General features: G+C 43.1%; 1 protein-coding gene across 10 annotated transcripts in view; it reads right to left on the minus strand.

Annotated features, from left to right (window-relative positions):
- GRIA1 (glutamate ionotropic receptor AMPA type subunit 1) overlaps positions 1-14,278 on the minus strand; it is a 193,438-nt gene that overhangs the window by 14,980 nt on the left and 164,180 nt on the right. For 9 of the 10 annotated variants that reach the window (XM_074916525.1, XM_074916519.1, XM_074916523.1 and 6 more), the window contains 2 exons: positions 3,499-3,697; positions 2,720-2,967 (listed from right to left, as the gene is read on the minus strand). In XM_074916525.1, coding sequence (XP_074772626.1) covers positions 2,720-2,967; positions 3,499-3,697 — 447 coding nt within the window. Of the gene's footprint in view, positions 1-171; positions 467-2,719; positions 2,968-3,498; positions 3,698-14,278 lie in introns of those variants that run through there. The other variant, XM_074916526.1, reaches the window with a different exon arrangement.

The following is a 14,278-nucleotide window of genomic DNA, read 5'->3' on the forward strand; positions in this document are numbered from 1 at the left end:
TGCCCTCCCAGATCTCCATCTCAAAAATCTCCCCATTCCTTGAGTCCAGACTCACATGGGATTTCTTGGGTTTTCTTTCCTCTGTTTTGGGCAATTTGGCTTTTTGCCCTCTTTTTGATCACTTGTCCAACAGTGGAGAATTGTGCCTGCCAGGTAAATGGATGGGTTTTGCAGCTGCATGGCTATCTCATGTCAGACAGGATCACACCTTGACCGAGCTGGTGTTGAAAGGTGTAATTTCTGCCCTCTCATCATTGCCCTTTTAAGCCATGCCTAAATGCAACTGAATTTTAACATCTGGAGGCCAAAAGATATTCAAAGCCTGATCACCTAGGAGAAAGAAGCAAGCTCTTTTAGCAGCCTGAGAGACCTCGCTGACAGCCTGAGAGGGGTGTTTGCACCTGCTACAACATGTAGAATTATTTCTGGATTTTCAGCCTTGTCTTCATTCATCTGTGGCAATATCCTGGCATTGTGTTCCCATGTAGAAGCAAGAAAAAACAATGGTGAACTCTCATTTAGCATCTTTCTAGGATCCTTTCCTAATCAGCTATCCTAAATGCAGGAAAACCAGTCTAGCTACAAAAGGGACAGGTTGCAGCAAAAATCGAAATGCAGCCCGGCTTCTAAAACACATCTGATCTAAGACAGGCCTGGTTCACATGTACCTCCAAACCTGGCTCAGAGCTTTTACTCTGTGGGTGGAAGTGAGTGAAGATGAAGCCTGAATAAGGGACAGGCTGACCGTGCTAACAGATGCTTCATGAATGTCATCTTGCTCAGGGCAACCTCTCACGTGCAGGACCCCAAGGGGAAAACAGACACTACATGATGACTGTAGGCAACTACTAAGATTAAAACAATTAAAACAACAGGAACAGAACAAACATAATGGGACAAAAACTGACAACAACTGTTCCAAAGAAACACCATCAGATGGAAAATCAAGCATTCCTCCTTTGCCATTAGGGCCATAAGAAATTTGTTCTACATGCAGCCAGGATGAAAAAGAGGGAACAGAAAGTAATGTTAGGAATTTTTGGAATCATGTCTAGCAGAGGGATGTTTGGATCTGCAAAATTAAAATGATTGATGCAATTTTCTTGTTGTTGTTTATTTTTCTTAGAAGTATGATAAATGGCTTCTTCACATGCCAACAATTACAAGACAGGTAGGATGTTCCTGTTTGTTTGTTTTTATAATATCAAAATTAAGATACAAGATTGATGCTTAAATAAATAATTAAATAGAATCAGCCTTGTATCCTAATTTCCATATTTCCAAGACAGAACACAAACACTGGTGACTGCAACAGGAAACATCTCAAAGCTGTGAGAATATATCCACTTTCATTTGGAGGCCCCCAAGTCATTTCAGAGCCTGAACCACGCTGGATGTAAGAATTGCCTTCTGGACCACCTGCACTGTGTTCATGAGCTACTGTTGATATGGGAAGTGCTGAATCAAGTTTGAGTTGACTTAATAAATGTAGTAATCAAAATCCTTGGGCTCCATCCACTACCAGTTGATATATCTTCTATTCGTTGGACTGGCTTTGGCTCAGGAGTTTTTTGACCAGACAAATCCATCAGCAAATGTTCAGCTGGTTTCTAGTAGTCCAGAGACTATGGATTAAACGTCTCTGCACTGGGTTATGTTAGCAAGCAAGTATAATGCCACATGTATGATTTTGGTCAAAATATTTTGATTAAAATACGTTCAGTAAATAACTAAATCAGCTGGAGCATCAATCAGATTACTTACAGCTGTGGCTTCTGAGCATTTACTAGTCCCACTAAATCCTTAAACTCACATTCCTCATGACTGTAACGTGAAGAGCTTGCATGGCTGCTGCCAAAAGGAACCTCACCTCTGCCGTGACTCAGATCACCATCCCTGTTTGCAGACTGTGGTAAAGCTGCTCTGAGCCCCTCAGTTTGTGGGATGCACTTTGCAAGGGGCCAGCTCATGCCCAGAAGTATGGCTGTGTGCAGTGCCCAGCTCTGCTACTAACTCAGATCTGGGTCTGTACTTTTTAAGGGTTCTTCTTTTTAAAGGAAAGTCTCTGAAGATATTTCACATGACAGTAGGCAAATATGTGTGACAGCTGCAGGTCTGGGCTCAGAAATGAAGGATTTGTGCCCCTTTGGACTTGTCATAAATTTGGCGCTTGCCAGGATCTGAATTGACTCAGTGAATGAGAATGCACACCTTTTTCAGGACTTTTTCAAAACTGGCTTTCCACCCCTTCAAAAATGGCATTTTATTTTAGGAAACACCAAAACGCTTTCCGCATGAGAACTCCCTCTGCAAGCATGGATCCAAGCCAGGGTAATACCATACTCTGCAAAGCTGTGCAGTTCACATGGCACAGGATGAGCGTCTCTTCCGGATAATGCTCTGTGAAACCAATGGTTACACCACAGCAGCCCCCCTGCCATCACCTAACACAGCAGACACATTCATAGCAAGTGGGTCAGCCAGGATCCAGTTTCCAAATGCAGGGCTTGAATAATTAGATGCTCCCATTGCTGCTCAGTGGGAGCTGGGCATTTTATTTCCCTGCACATCATGCTGAATCTTCGTACCCCTTTTACTCCACCTCCCCCACCTCCTTGCCCCAAGCTTTAGTGATTAACATGGCAATGGAGATTGAACTGTGTGCATACATTGATTTGCTGGGTGGTTTGGCAAAAGAAAGCAAATCCAAGCTACTTACCTCAGTGCAGACCCCTTTGGCGTTGCAATGCCATAGCCTTTGGAGTCCAAGTTACCTCCCACTTTCATGGTGTCACAGGGCTTCCGCTGCTCAATGTACTCGTTCATCGTGGACTCCAAGAGGTAGGCATACTTCCCTTTCGACTTCCTCACCCGGATCATCCCCTCTTCTGTCGTCCTCACAAAAACGGAGGGTTCGGCTGACTTCATGTATGTCCACATCTTCTCAAACACTGCTATTTTGGATCTCTGCACAGGACAGCAGAAACCCAACAGGAGCATTAACAGAGGTTTGGGTGCCAGCTGAGATTTCCAGCTTGGACTGAACACATACTCACGCAAAAGGGGTAACGTGATGTTCATGAGCCTCCTGCCATTTTTGCATCAGGGCCCAGATCAGCCCCCGATTTCTGCCACATATTTGTGTACGACAAGTGACTAAGGATCAAACCAAGGGCAAATCAAGCTGGAAATCAGGAGATGGTTTCTTCTGGAGCCACTCAGAGTAGCTCCTCAGTAACATGGGGAAGCACATGGATATTCCATATTTGTGTTTACAGTCGCAGAATATCACATGTACTGGAGACACAGCCAGTCTTTTGGGAGGCACTGGGAAAACTGGATTTTTGCTGTCCTAAGGACAAGCTCAGCGGGTCCTAACACGGTAAGGGGAAGCAAGAGAAAAAATCAGACCTGAGCTGAGGATGAGAGAGGGTGGGTCTGGAGGACTTGTCAAACAGAGGGCTAATCAAAATGTTTGCATGAAAGTTTCCTTTTTACCCTAAAAAATTCTTTAGTGGAGCCAGCTTCCAGGGTCCCATAGGCTATTTCTGTCTGCTTGGCCAAGTCCTCTGCACTCTCGATGGGAGAAACCATCCTTTCCACGGTGAGGAAGGCAGCCAGGTTAGCTGTGTAGGAGGATATGATGATCAAGGTGAAGAACCACCAGACGCCACCGACTATGCGGCCAGAGAGAGACCTGGACACAGGAGAGTCAAACAGGAGGAGTGTGAAGGTTCAAAACATGCAGCTTGCTCATGCAGGCCCATCATTTACCCGGGGGTTTACCCAAAAATCATGTTCTCCAGACAATTCCAGGGAAGACAAAGATTTGTCTCAGTTCTTAGTCTACTTTTCAAGGTGTCAGTGTAATTAGAGGGGGAATAAAAAAATTCACAGTGAAAAAAAATGAGCAATAAACTGATTGAATTTGCTTTGATTTTAATTTCCTTTCAGAGTATATCATAATATTAACAATAAGACATGGAGACAACTACGAGGAAGGTTTATCTAGGCAGGGCAATGCCCATCCAAACAGCACTCTGGTGAGGTCTGTGTTGTGCCACGTACCCACAACGGGAAGGAGCACCAGTATGGAGCCAGACCAGATATACAGACCATCTATGATCACTAGGTCAGCTTCTCCATCACCTCAAGCTTAAAAATCAAAACTCTGTGTTTTTTGTAAGACATATTGAAGCTCAGAGAGGAGCTACAGCCTTAATGAATAATTTGTCTACTGACATTCCCTGTTTTGTATTCAGCAGATGGTTAGACAAGATGTTCATAATAATGCTTTAAAATCTAGATATTTTTCACTTGCTGCAATCAAATAGCCAATTATCTGTAACCACTGGATAGCTATAGAGGCAAATAGGTCAAGCAGGCATTAATTTATATTAAATTTCTAAGAAAATATTCTAAAAAAAAATTTTAAGAGTGAAAGATAATTTTAGAATGATGTCGGTATTCATCCATTTTGTCTAAATTATTTATAGGGTCCTTCTCTAGATGCAGAGCACTATCCCAGACAGAATATAACTTACAATGTTATTTGATAAAGCCAGGCAGTCTGACTAAGGAGGACCTGCCCACAAGAAACACTTTATTTCTCCATGAGGGACCATGTCTCAGTGTTACCTTTCTGCTGACCTGAGTCACTCCACAGAAATATGGTTTATTGGATGGTAACAGAGATATCCCAGTCCAGCTAAGGGCACTGGACCAGCTCATGACCATGTGTCATGCCATGTCCAGGTCTCCGTGAAGCCCTGGCTCCAGCTGCTATGGTTTACTGAGGTTTAACACAACTTGACAAACAAATCTGCACGCTCTGTCGCTCCACTGAGGGAAAAAACACACCATGCATAATCACCCAAATTAGAGCTGGAAAGAGACTAAACCTGCATAGCCCACTAGTTTCATGACTTATCTAGGTTATACTCTTCCAGTTTGTCCAGTCTGGTTTTAAACATTTCTGATGTCAGGGGAGGTGCTCCTGCAGACATCATGTCATCTCCCCATTTATATCAGCCCATCCTGAAATCTCTTTAGTCAAAAATCTTTGAGATCACTTCCCAGCAGAAAGCAGACACAGCGACTGACACACGCAGCATGTGGGGCGGAGCAGAAAGCACATGTTTCAATATGTGGAAATAAGGCCCATCCCACTACATGTGCTGTCAGCCCCACTCTCCTGGAGAACGATCACAGCAGCTTTCACCCGTGGCAGAGAGAAAGTGCAGGAAACATGACAGCAAGGGATTACAGTGATAGAAAAGACAATCAGCGTGTTTTACAGCTGTGGCCGACAGGACTTCTACAAGTAGAGGTGGGACAGGCTTTCCTCTGCACAGGGGCCTCATTTTGGAGCAGCCCCTGGTTTCTTTTTCCACAGACTTTTCTGAAACTGGGCAGCAAAGCCCATCTCACCATAAACCCAAGCTCGGTGAAAGACTTTGAAGGATCCATCTTTCAAGGTATTTCAGTAAATCTAGAGGACCCATCTCCAAGGTGATACTATAGTGAGTTCACAAGTTCTTTTCTCAATCATCCAGATCTAACCCACTGACATGGTTCCCAACCACGAGCTATATCCTGGTTGCCCCATCCTGCAGCGTCTCATGCAGACCTCTTCCTTCACCGCTAACTGCAGCAACATGGCTGAGCAGACCTATGGTCCCTCATCCCAGATTACTTTCTTTTTATGCCTCCCCATCACTGCCCACCAGAGAGGGAGATCAGAGGTTTGCTGGGGGAGTGCTGGATGCTGGGGGAAAGTCAGGCAGATGGGCATTGTTCTTCTACCCTATCTTTAACTTTCTAAGTGAGACATAGTCACCAAACAAACTCTGGAGATGAGTAGGGACCTCCAGGGATGATTCACCCCATTTATCCCAGGTTGGGAGGAGATCCCTCTGCAGACCTCCCTCTCTACTGAATTTGAAGGAACTAGGATGACTAGGTTGGACTACACAGCTAATTTTTAAGTAGCTAAAGTTAGGCGAGATAAATGTGACCACCGTGCTTCCCATCTGCGGAAAATAGCCTGTCAGTGCAAACAACTTTACCTTTTGTTTCGTATTTGGAGAAGGGCTGGGGACGAAGGCAGCTATGGATTCAGCTCACACATCTTCAGATTGATGGGGAAGAGGAAAAAATACCTGTCTCTAATTAATCTGGATGATGTGTGCTCAGGGAAGGAAGCGCTCAGAAAAGGCACAGAGGCATTAAACAGAAGTAACCAGATAATGTCAAATACAACAATCTCTGCTGATGAAGGCCACTTTGAGCTGGCAAAATCCATTTGCATGGCAAATAATCACATTCATCTCCAGCTGCAAATTATACAGCCTTTCCTTCCTGACAAAGCTGGAATATTTCTGCGACTTGTTTCAATCCCTTCAGCGGCAGTCAGGCGAATTCCTGCCTCTAGACCCTCGACATCCTGGTGATATTCATTACTGGCTTATCCCACGGGGGCTGCCTGCTGTCAGATGCAGATGGCTTATGCTTCCCAGCTCTGCACCTGGCACTGACAGCATGAAAAAGTAACTCTGGGGTATTGAGACTGGGAGGTAACAAGGAGGGCTGGAGAAAGAGGGAGAGGGGGCTGTAGCATCTTTCCCGTGGGAGCCAGGCAGGATGGGATGCGTGTCTGTATCATGCACCAGTCTCATCTGGGCTGTGTCTGCTGCTGGTGCTGGTCATTTCTCCTCATGACATGAGATGCTGTGGGGAGGTGAGTGCTCACCCTCACAGACTGTGAAGGAAAGAAGGGGAGATAAACAGCTTGAAATGACTGCCAGCATGGTTAGGGCTTCATGTGTATGATGTTTTATTGCAGACACTGCTAATGGGCAATGTTTGCCCTCATTGCTAGATTGACTTGGAGCTAGAAGCTGTGAATCTAAACTGCTGTAAACACACAGCAGAGAAAACAGCATACGGGCTCTATAGGATATCCTTTTGCTCTGTGGTTGTGCAGCTTCTAACACATGGGAATGCTGGCCAATGATGAAGGCTCTTGGAGGCTCGTGTAATACAGTAAAAAATGTTATAGAAGTCATGATGAAATATCACACAAGCAGATGCGATTCCATGTGACATCTCCACAGCTCAGTAGCAGTGAACACAGGTTAAACAGGACAGGTTGGATTTCTCTGGATAGCTGTATTGCCTATTTACACTTTGAGCCAATGCCTGTTACTGCTTACCACTGCAAGTGGTTGGAAAGACAACATCTATTATGATCTTGTTGTGTTACTTCTGTAGACCAAGCAGGAGAGCAGCAGTGCTGCCATCATGGGACATATTTGCAAAAGTGCTTTTGTAATTTAGGAGATAATGTCCCATTTCTAGAAGTGACTTCAATACTAGGGAGCTAAAAGCCTGGTCAAAAGCCAGTGGGACTTAGAATTATGTTTATGCTCCAGTAAGAGCAGTCACAGGGGAACAGATATACCTTGTACTTTTAAGTCACTTGGAGGTTTTGAAAATTGCACTCCACAGCTAGATAACAGAAAATGACCTTCTACTTGACTAACAAATGTTCTGCAGCTTGAGCCCTAGCTCAAGTTCATTTCTCTTCCCTAATGGGCAGTGTGGGGTTTAACTCCTCTTGCACAGAGAATTTACATGTCCCCATACCCGTTCAAGCATAACATGAAGGCAATCAGCTCTCTGCTGTGTGGAAGAGTTAGGAGAGCTCAAGTGAGATGGGACACACTGTTTAGCACTTTAAAGATATGCTAAGGTTTGGATATTTGGATTTGTCTATTTGACCTCTGGATTGATTCGCATTCATAATCATAGTCAGGTTTGCGAACAGCGGTATCTAAAATAAATCAGAATAAAATAAGCAAGGAAACAGTGAAAGAGGTTATAATGAATGATTAACTCTAGGATGCAGAAAGAGATGAAACAGCTAAATAGACTAGATTGTATGTTTTTCAACCTATATTATTTCTTCTGCACCTACACTTTTCTTTCCTACACAATCCAAATTAAGATCTCTTGCTTTCTTCCTCTAGCCCTGCCTGTGCTGGCTAAGATCACACTCCTCCCCCCCATCCTCTCCTTGACTTGAGGTCTTGCCTGCCCCTCACAAAACAGTGGCAAGAATGGGGTGCTCCTTCCCCACATTACCCTTGCAGGAGTAAGTAGTAAATGGTGCACAAAAAATTAGAGCTGGCTGGGAACCAGGATTTCAGAACCGTGGAAAATTCTGAAATTGTAAATGAAACTTAAATTTTTTCAATCGGAATGAAAAGATAACAGTTGCAAATGTCCTCTAAAAGTAGCATTACAAAAATGGTTGGCTTGGGTCCGTCCAAGCTTTGCATTTTTCTATTACTTAATCTTTCATTTCTGAAAGGCTAAAAGGTATAATTTTAAAACTGTAAACAATTTTGTTTCTGATTTCTCATTACAATTTCTCATTACAAATAATTTTCTTTCAGTATTTATAATACATTAAACCCTTACCTACCACACATACGATTTAAAAGATAATTCTGGAAAGTGCTATTTTATATCTGTCTAATGGAAAAATTGCAGATGACCAAGCTGAAAATAGTAATTTTTATTTTCTTACTTAGATGGCTTTCTTTTTACCTTTCCTTGCAAAAGCAACTGTATTTTGCTAGTAGAAAGCAGCAAAGAATTATAAGTTCCTTTTGTTCATGGAGTGATTTTTTTTAATGTTCTAGCCTCAGCATTGACAGATTCTTCACATAAAAAAGAAAATCATGCAGCTATAATCTCTTATTTCTCAAAACAAAATGCAGTCCTTGATCAAACAATTTGCTCTTTGATCTTATCCCTTATGGAAGGTAGGAAAAGCTGACAGGAGTTTGCCTCTGCTTTGCCATCTTATTAGAAGAGCACAATACATTTTTTTGCAGAAAACAGTAACAAGATGATCAGAAAATATTCAAAGTAAACCTCATTGGAAACCTGTTCAAGCACCATCTTAGTTCTCTCCCACTTCTCCCTTCCCCCTCTCCAAATCCATTTCTTATGGAGAATTACACCTAAACTGACAGTGTTTTAATTAGAAGTGCAAATCTGGGAGTCTAAAGCCATAGTTGCTTTGGGAGGATTTCCCAGATTTGCTGTTAAATTCAATTCTAATAAAGGCTCACTTAGTCAACTGACATATTCGTCACTGAATGAATTTATGCAAAACTGTTGAAAGAAAAGCTTTTATATGCTTGTTCTACTGATTGTGGGTCAAATCCACTTTTGGTCTTCTACCCACACAGATCCTCTGATCTCCAACACTACTCTGCTAATTTGATACTGACTTGAGATAATTTCATAGGTCTATCTGAAGATTGACTTGGTAGTGGATTAGTTGCAAACATTTTGCTCCAGTTTTGCTCTTATTTTAAACAAATTCTCAGCATCAGACTCTGTCAATGTAAATGAGCTTTGCTTTTTCTGTGTGTCACAAACCACCTGGCATGATTGGTCTCACCATTTTATCTCCAACCCTGACATGAACCCTGGATTTGCTTGAAAAATCTGTGAATAGCCATAGAGGAACGAACTTAGCGTGGGGTTGTGGAGCTGGGAACAACTCTGGGTGCATCCATCACTCACATGCTGCAAAGCTCTTATCCTCTGCTATGCTATGGAAGGTGTTGAATGAGCTACCAACTGTTTTGTCAGGAAAGTGGAGTGATTATAATGCATATTTTTCTGTCCGTGTTAGATTACTAATTTTCTTGCCATTATTAGCTTGCATTTACTTATTGAACTCTACCTCCTGGTACAAGAGTCTGGAGTCCCAACTGCAGTGCTGGGCTTTAACACGAAGTGTCAGGAGACCCCTTACAAACACAGAAGTAAGAATGTTTTCTATTGACAATCTCATTTACCTCTTTTGGTGCTACAAATTCCTTCTTCAGCTCCCTTCATGCTTTTCTACAGAGGTAATAACTGCATATTTTGATTTTACCCCATATTTTTTTGTGGGTAACATTAACCAGTGAGACAGGGGAAAAAAGCTGAGGGTGCACAGGTACTGAGAGTTCCATGCTGTTTCTCTCCTGCTTTTCTAATATTTGTTTCAAAGAAAAAGAAGGAAAAAGATGGAGAGCTTCCTAACATTTGTATATGGGCTCTTTCTCATGTTTTCAGGCAAACCATGCCAGCTCATCCAGCCCCTGGATGGAGGCAATATGGATTGCAGAATCTCAGCAGAAGTCCTTTTAAGAAGGGGTCTTTAAGTCACTTGCTGTGTAAATATTGCAACAACTGAACACATTGTCTGAAAATATGCAGAATCTCACAGATTCAATGGGAGGATGTGTATCTGTGAGACTTTAATTATAAGTCATAGTTTATTTACTGTTTCTTTCTGCCTAAGCTAATGGCCTTGGACAGCAGTATATGGTCCCTCTCCTACCATTTTATCTCTTCTTTTGCAGAATATGTTGGCACTTTTCTCTTCAATTTCCCTTTAATGGACAAAACCTCTTTCTAAAATGAGTTTTCCTGCTTAGTCAGAAATGCATCATGCCACTTGTGGTTCTCCAGTCATTGGAGCCTGGATTGCTGCAGTGCTAAGTATAAGCATGACTACATGGAGCAGCTACGTGCTGTTTTCAAGACATTCACTTAGCATTTTGACAGGCAAGAGGTACCTAACAGCCTAACCAGAGGACTAGCATCCAGGAGCTTTTTTTTTTTTGTTCCTTGGGAAGCCCTGTCATTTATGGGATCCAGGGTAGCTTAATTCATCTCTCTAATTCAGTTCCCATCTGTGGGAGAAGAGGATGAATCACATTTATGAACTTCACCTGGGTGGGTGGCTTGACGTGTTGGTCACCAGGTGGAATTTACCTCTGAGCTGCTTCTTTGCCCATTTCCCCTTCCTGAGACACTCAATCCCAGCAGGCAGAGGCAGTATCAAATGGGCCCAGCTACAGAGTGGGTAATTTATGTACTCAATAGCAGCCTGCAGGCTGTGCTCTCCTGTGGTCCTCAATGGATGCAAGATGCAGTCTGCTGCTACGCAACCAACACATCTCACATGCTCAACTAGCAAACTATGGTGTTGGAAGCACTAGATGCCAAGCAAACATTCACTGGCATGGCCAACCAGCCCACCTCAACGTCAGCAGGACCCATGAACCACCCATGGTATAAAAACACTACTACAGAGCAGAACTGCAGGACTGAGGTGGGTCCTTCACTCGAGGGAGCCACCATCCCTGAGCAGTCAGAACTGGCTGCTGGGATGTTTATCCCTAAAACTGCAGGATAATACATGCAGCTCTTCCAGAGGGCTGGTAAAAAACATTGTAAACAAAGGGCTGGAGTAGAGACATGAGGTGGAAGCCTAAGAAAAACTAAGAATGTGGTTGAAAGGCAGAACAGATAGATCCAAAAAAATGCACTGTCATTCTCTGAAGTACAGGCATGGTGTGTGCCTCTCATGTCGCCAACAAGGGTACTTCAAGGGATGAGTGTTTAGATAGAGGTTTGCTGAGAAATACACGGTCACTTCAGGCTGCTCAGCAGCTCTGGTGAAAGGCAAAGTCATCCCTCTTCTGTAGTTTTGCCAGTTTTTGCTACAAGGAAAAAAACCCGACAGTTGTCATGCCTTTGAGCAAAAATTTCACTGTAAAAAAGGCTCTTCACATATTTTTCTCACTTCGGTGACATTTGTTCGCTTTGCTGAGAAAAACTCACAAGGTGACAAGCATAAAATTTAGTCAGAAGTGCTCATTGGAGTGCCCCAGGAGATTCATTACTCAGGAACTTCCTCAACCTCAGGTGGCCCCAAATTTAACAGCACTCATCTTTCTTTTTAAGCAACGGCCTATTGTGCTAATGTCCTTTGCTGTGTTGTCTAGATCTCCTATGCTCTTCCTCAGTCTCTTCTTCAAAGTCTGCTTGATGAAAAAACTTTTTTTCCAAAAGTTTTAATATATTTTGGATTATATGCTACTGTTCTTATTTTTCCAAGATCCTCTTTAGCCATCTACATGTGCTCACAATTTAGAGCTCCATTTCTGAGACTCCTGGGCAATGTTACAATAACCTAGTTCAGACTTCTTCCAGGGTGCCTCGCCTTCATTCTTTTTGCTCTGGTTTTTTGTTTTTTTTTTTTGGTCTGTTGTCAAATTTCTCGATCTGCCAAGAGAAAAGCCTTTTCTGGGAGGAGAGCGTTTTCTGCATTGGAAGACTTTCACTCTGAGCAATATTCCCAGATTTTCCCTTTCTTTCCTCTCTCAATTCTAATTTAGAATGTGATTCCTCACCAAGACTGTACAAGTTACATTCTCTCTATTTTCACTTTTGAGCCTTTCATTTTTCTGCAAGGGTGTAGTGTATCCCTTACAGACCTGGTGAGGAATGAGTCTGGTCTCCCCAGCCAGTGTTTTTTAGAAAAGATTTGTCTGCCCAGGAGTGTCTGTCTTTTAACATTAAAACTCCCAAACTGTGAAGGAAAAACGGGTTCAGGGTTTCTGCTGCCCCTATTTCACCTGCTAAGATCCATTTGGTGAATTTTTTATTTCTGAAAGCTTTGGAAGCACTGCTGAGATGAAAAGCTGCCCCCCTCCCTCTGTTTGCCTTTCTGCATCCTGAGATCCTGCTTTTTATTGAGAGCTTCAAGAAATGAGAGAGAAAATTCCTCCTACGGGAGAGCATCCCATGTGCCTGACTCCTGCAGCTGGGCCCTCATGGACCCTTCCTCACATCTCATACCTATCCACAGTGTACAGGTGCTTATTTTTACTGCTTTTCCCTTTCACCATTTGAGGACTCATCGTCTCCTCTTTTCCTTTCTACCTCTCTGTTCACACATTTGCCTCCTATTACTTCTCATCAAACTGTGTTGGGAGAATTCATTAGTGTATACAACAGGCTTTGAAGTTGTCCAACTAATGGTGATGTAACACTTTTGCACTTCTATAGGCTCTTTTATCTGAAGATCAAAGTAGTAAGTTATGATTACCATGATTGGATTATTGCTGCTTAGCCTCTGGATCTAAGGGTAAGCAGCAACTCTTCTGAGTAGGCATTAATCAGAATTACTGGAAGATTTTATTAAATAGATTGAATGCCATGAAGTCTGCTGCTGCTTAAAGAAAGGGGTATGTACCCTTTCCTACCATTTGATGACATGAATCACTTGGCCCCTAGCTGTCACTTGGCTCCTTTGATTCAAGTGAAAATGGAAGGAAGACTGAGACACCATCATGGAAGACTTCAGAGGTGACCCCATGCTCTGCCTCTTCCAACTCCAGATGCCGTCCAAGCACAGCAAGGCTTTTGCCCCTATTTCTTAGCATGACCCACGTTTTGCTTTTCCCAATCACTTGGCTTCATCAAGTCTTTCACAATGAATAACCTAATGCCTCTGTCATGTTGCAATAAATTTGTCTTCACTCGCTGTTTTGGGGTGTTACAACGGACATTGTTTGCTGTATATATGCATCCCTGAACTTCTCATGAAAAGGGGGTACAGTGCTTCCCTAGTTACCAGGACAAGTAGTTGGGATGAAATCTGGGACAAAAGCAGAATAGGTACAATAAATCCCATACTCCAGTGGAGTAAGAGAAGTACTCTGAGCCTCCCAGCAGAAGGCCATGAGGTTTTGGCCAGCTCTGGGGATTAAACCAGCAAAGAGCAGCTGTGGCTGCTCTGAGTGCTATGAGCCAGAACAATCTGAATCGAGGAGTTCAATGCTCATTCAACTGTGTATCCAGAGAGTGTGTACATGATATCTTAGTGCTGATAAAAGTGATGTACAGCATATGGAAGAGTTATTTAAGCAGGGCTTCCCTGTGAAAACACGCACAGGGCTTCCCATCTTAGCTACAATATTTTTCTGGAGTGCCAACATTAAAGCAGTGTGTGACTGGCAGCCTTGCAGAGGACACCACTTCAGGGAGATGGAGGTCATTCAGCTCCTCACAACCCTTATTCTTCGACAAAACCACTTGGCAACTGACCTAGCTATTAGGAAGATACCACCATGTGCAGTCCTGACTGCAGCTCAGAGGATGTCAGACCCCAGCTGAGCTGACTGCTCAGGGATAACAGGTTATCAAGAGAGAAGAAAATGAAAAGAGAAAGTGTGTTTCTCTTACTGATTGAAAATCGGCAAGTCAGAGTACAGTGTAATCGGGAGTCCCTGGAGCCTCAGAGGGTCTCCTGCTGGAGACACACAGAAGGCTATAAATCTCAGAGGCACCCCTGTAAGTTTTAGTGCCACTCACAATCCTGAGCCAGTGCACAGCATGAGAAACACAAGCAGCA

Source organism: Athene noctua, chromosome 12 (genome assembly GCF_965140245.1).
Source record: "Athene noctua chromosome 12, bAthNoc1.hap1.1, whole genome shotgun sequence".
NCBI classification, from domain to species: domain Eukaryota; kingdom Metazoa; phylum Chordata; class Aves; order Strigiformes; family Strigidae; genus Athene; species Athene noctua.